Genomic DNA, 1,072 nt, shown 5'->3' on the forward strand with positions numbered 1-1,072 from the left:
GTGGGGGGGGCAGCGGAGCCTGTGGGGGAGGAGGGGGGTACTGGGCTGGGTATGTCTGCGTCATGGGGTCGGCTGGGGTGGCTGCATCCTGGCTACCCTGTAAGGGAGAGAAGATGGAATAAGTGAAACCAAGAGCAGAGACTAGCCCCCCTCCCCCTCTCCTTAATCAGCATCAGGCAGTATCCCATACACGAGAAAATGTGATGGCCAAGGCAGGTCCGGTGCCCAGAGCACATGGTACAGCTAGGTAGCAAGGCCTAGGCTAGAGTCCTACCTCCCACTTCCAACTCTGCTCCGACCCGTAAGACCCCACTCCCCTCTCAGAGCCAGGGCAGAACCCAGGAGGCCTGCATTTCACCCCCCGCCTGCTCAGACTCACTCCCCCAGGACCAAGGAGAGAACCCAGGCATCCTGGTTCTCAGCCCCCAACCTGCTGACCCAGCCTCTGTCCCCACACAAATCTGGGATGGAACCCAGGACTCCTGCCCTCCCTGCCCCAAGTCACAAACAAGTCACACAGTCCCACCCATCTACACCATGCACCAGCTCCATCCCAGCTGCTGCCCTGGACCTCCCTGCCCTGCCCAGAAGGGGCTGCTGGGGAAATGGCCCCTTGCCCAGTCTAGTCCAGAGGCTATATGGCTTCCTCAGTGCAGACCCCTGCATGGAGCAGCCAATGGGGCTGAGCGGGGCTGCATGGGGTGGAGGGGCACATCTCATTGGCCACCCCTTATCAACTCCCAGACCCTATTTGGGCTGTCGCCTTTCTTCAGCTGTTTGGGGCTTTTCTAATCCTCAAGTGCAGACAGCTGTAGGATCTGCCTTGGTCCCCCCACCCCCTCCCTTGGGAGACCACCCTCATCACCAGCCTCCCAACCCAGAGGCCCCTCTCTCCATCCCTCTGTCCCCCCATGCATGTTCCCTCCACCCTCTCCATCCCTCTCTTCATCACTCACGTTTTCTCCAAGCCCCTCACACAACCTCCATCCATCCACCTATCCATCTATCCATTCCTGAACCCCTTTCTCTGTACCACCATCCCTCCCCAAGCTTAGCCCATCCCTCCCTCCCA

General features: G+C 60.0%; 1 protein-coding gene across 1 annotated transcript in view; it reads right to left on the bottom strand.

Moving 5' to 3' along the window:
- LOC102379072 (RNA binding protein fox-1 homolog 1-like) overlaps window positions 1–1,072 on the bottom strand; it is an 18,103-nt gene that overhangs the window by 14,902 nt on the left and 2,129 nt on the right. Inside the window, 2 exon segments of the mRNA XM_025195294.1 lie at window positions 1–7; window positions 9–97. The exon segment at window positions 1–7 is cut by the window's left edge and continues 132 nt beyond it. Coding sequence (XP_025051079.1) covers window positions 1–7; window positions 9–97 — 96 coding nt within the window.

This window comes from Alligator sinensis, unplaced genomic scaffold (assembly GCF_000455745.1).
Source record: "Alligator sinensis unplaced genomic scaffold, ASM45574v1 scaffold647_2, whole genome shotgun sequence".
Classification (NCBI taxonomy): domain Eukaryota; kingdom Metazoa; phylum Chordata; order Crocodylia; family Alligatoridae; genus Alligator; species Alligator sinensis.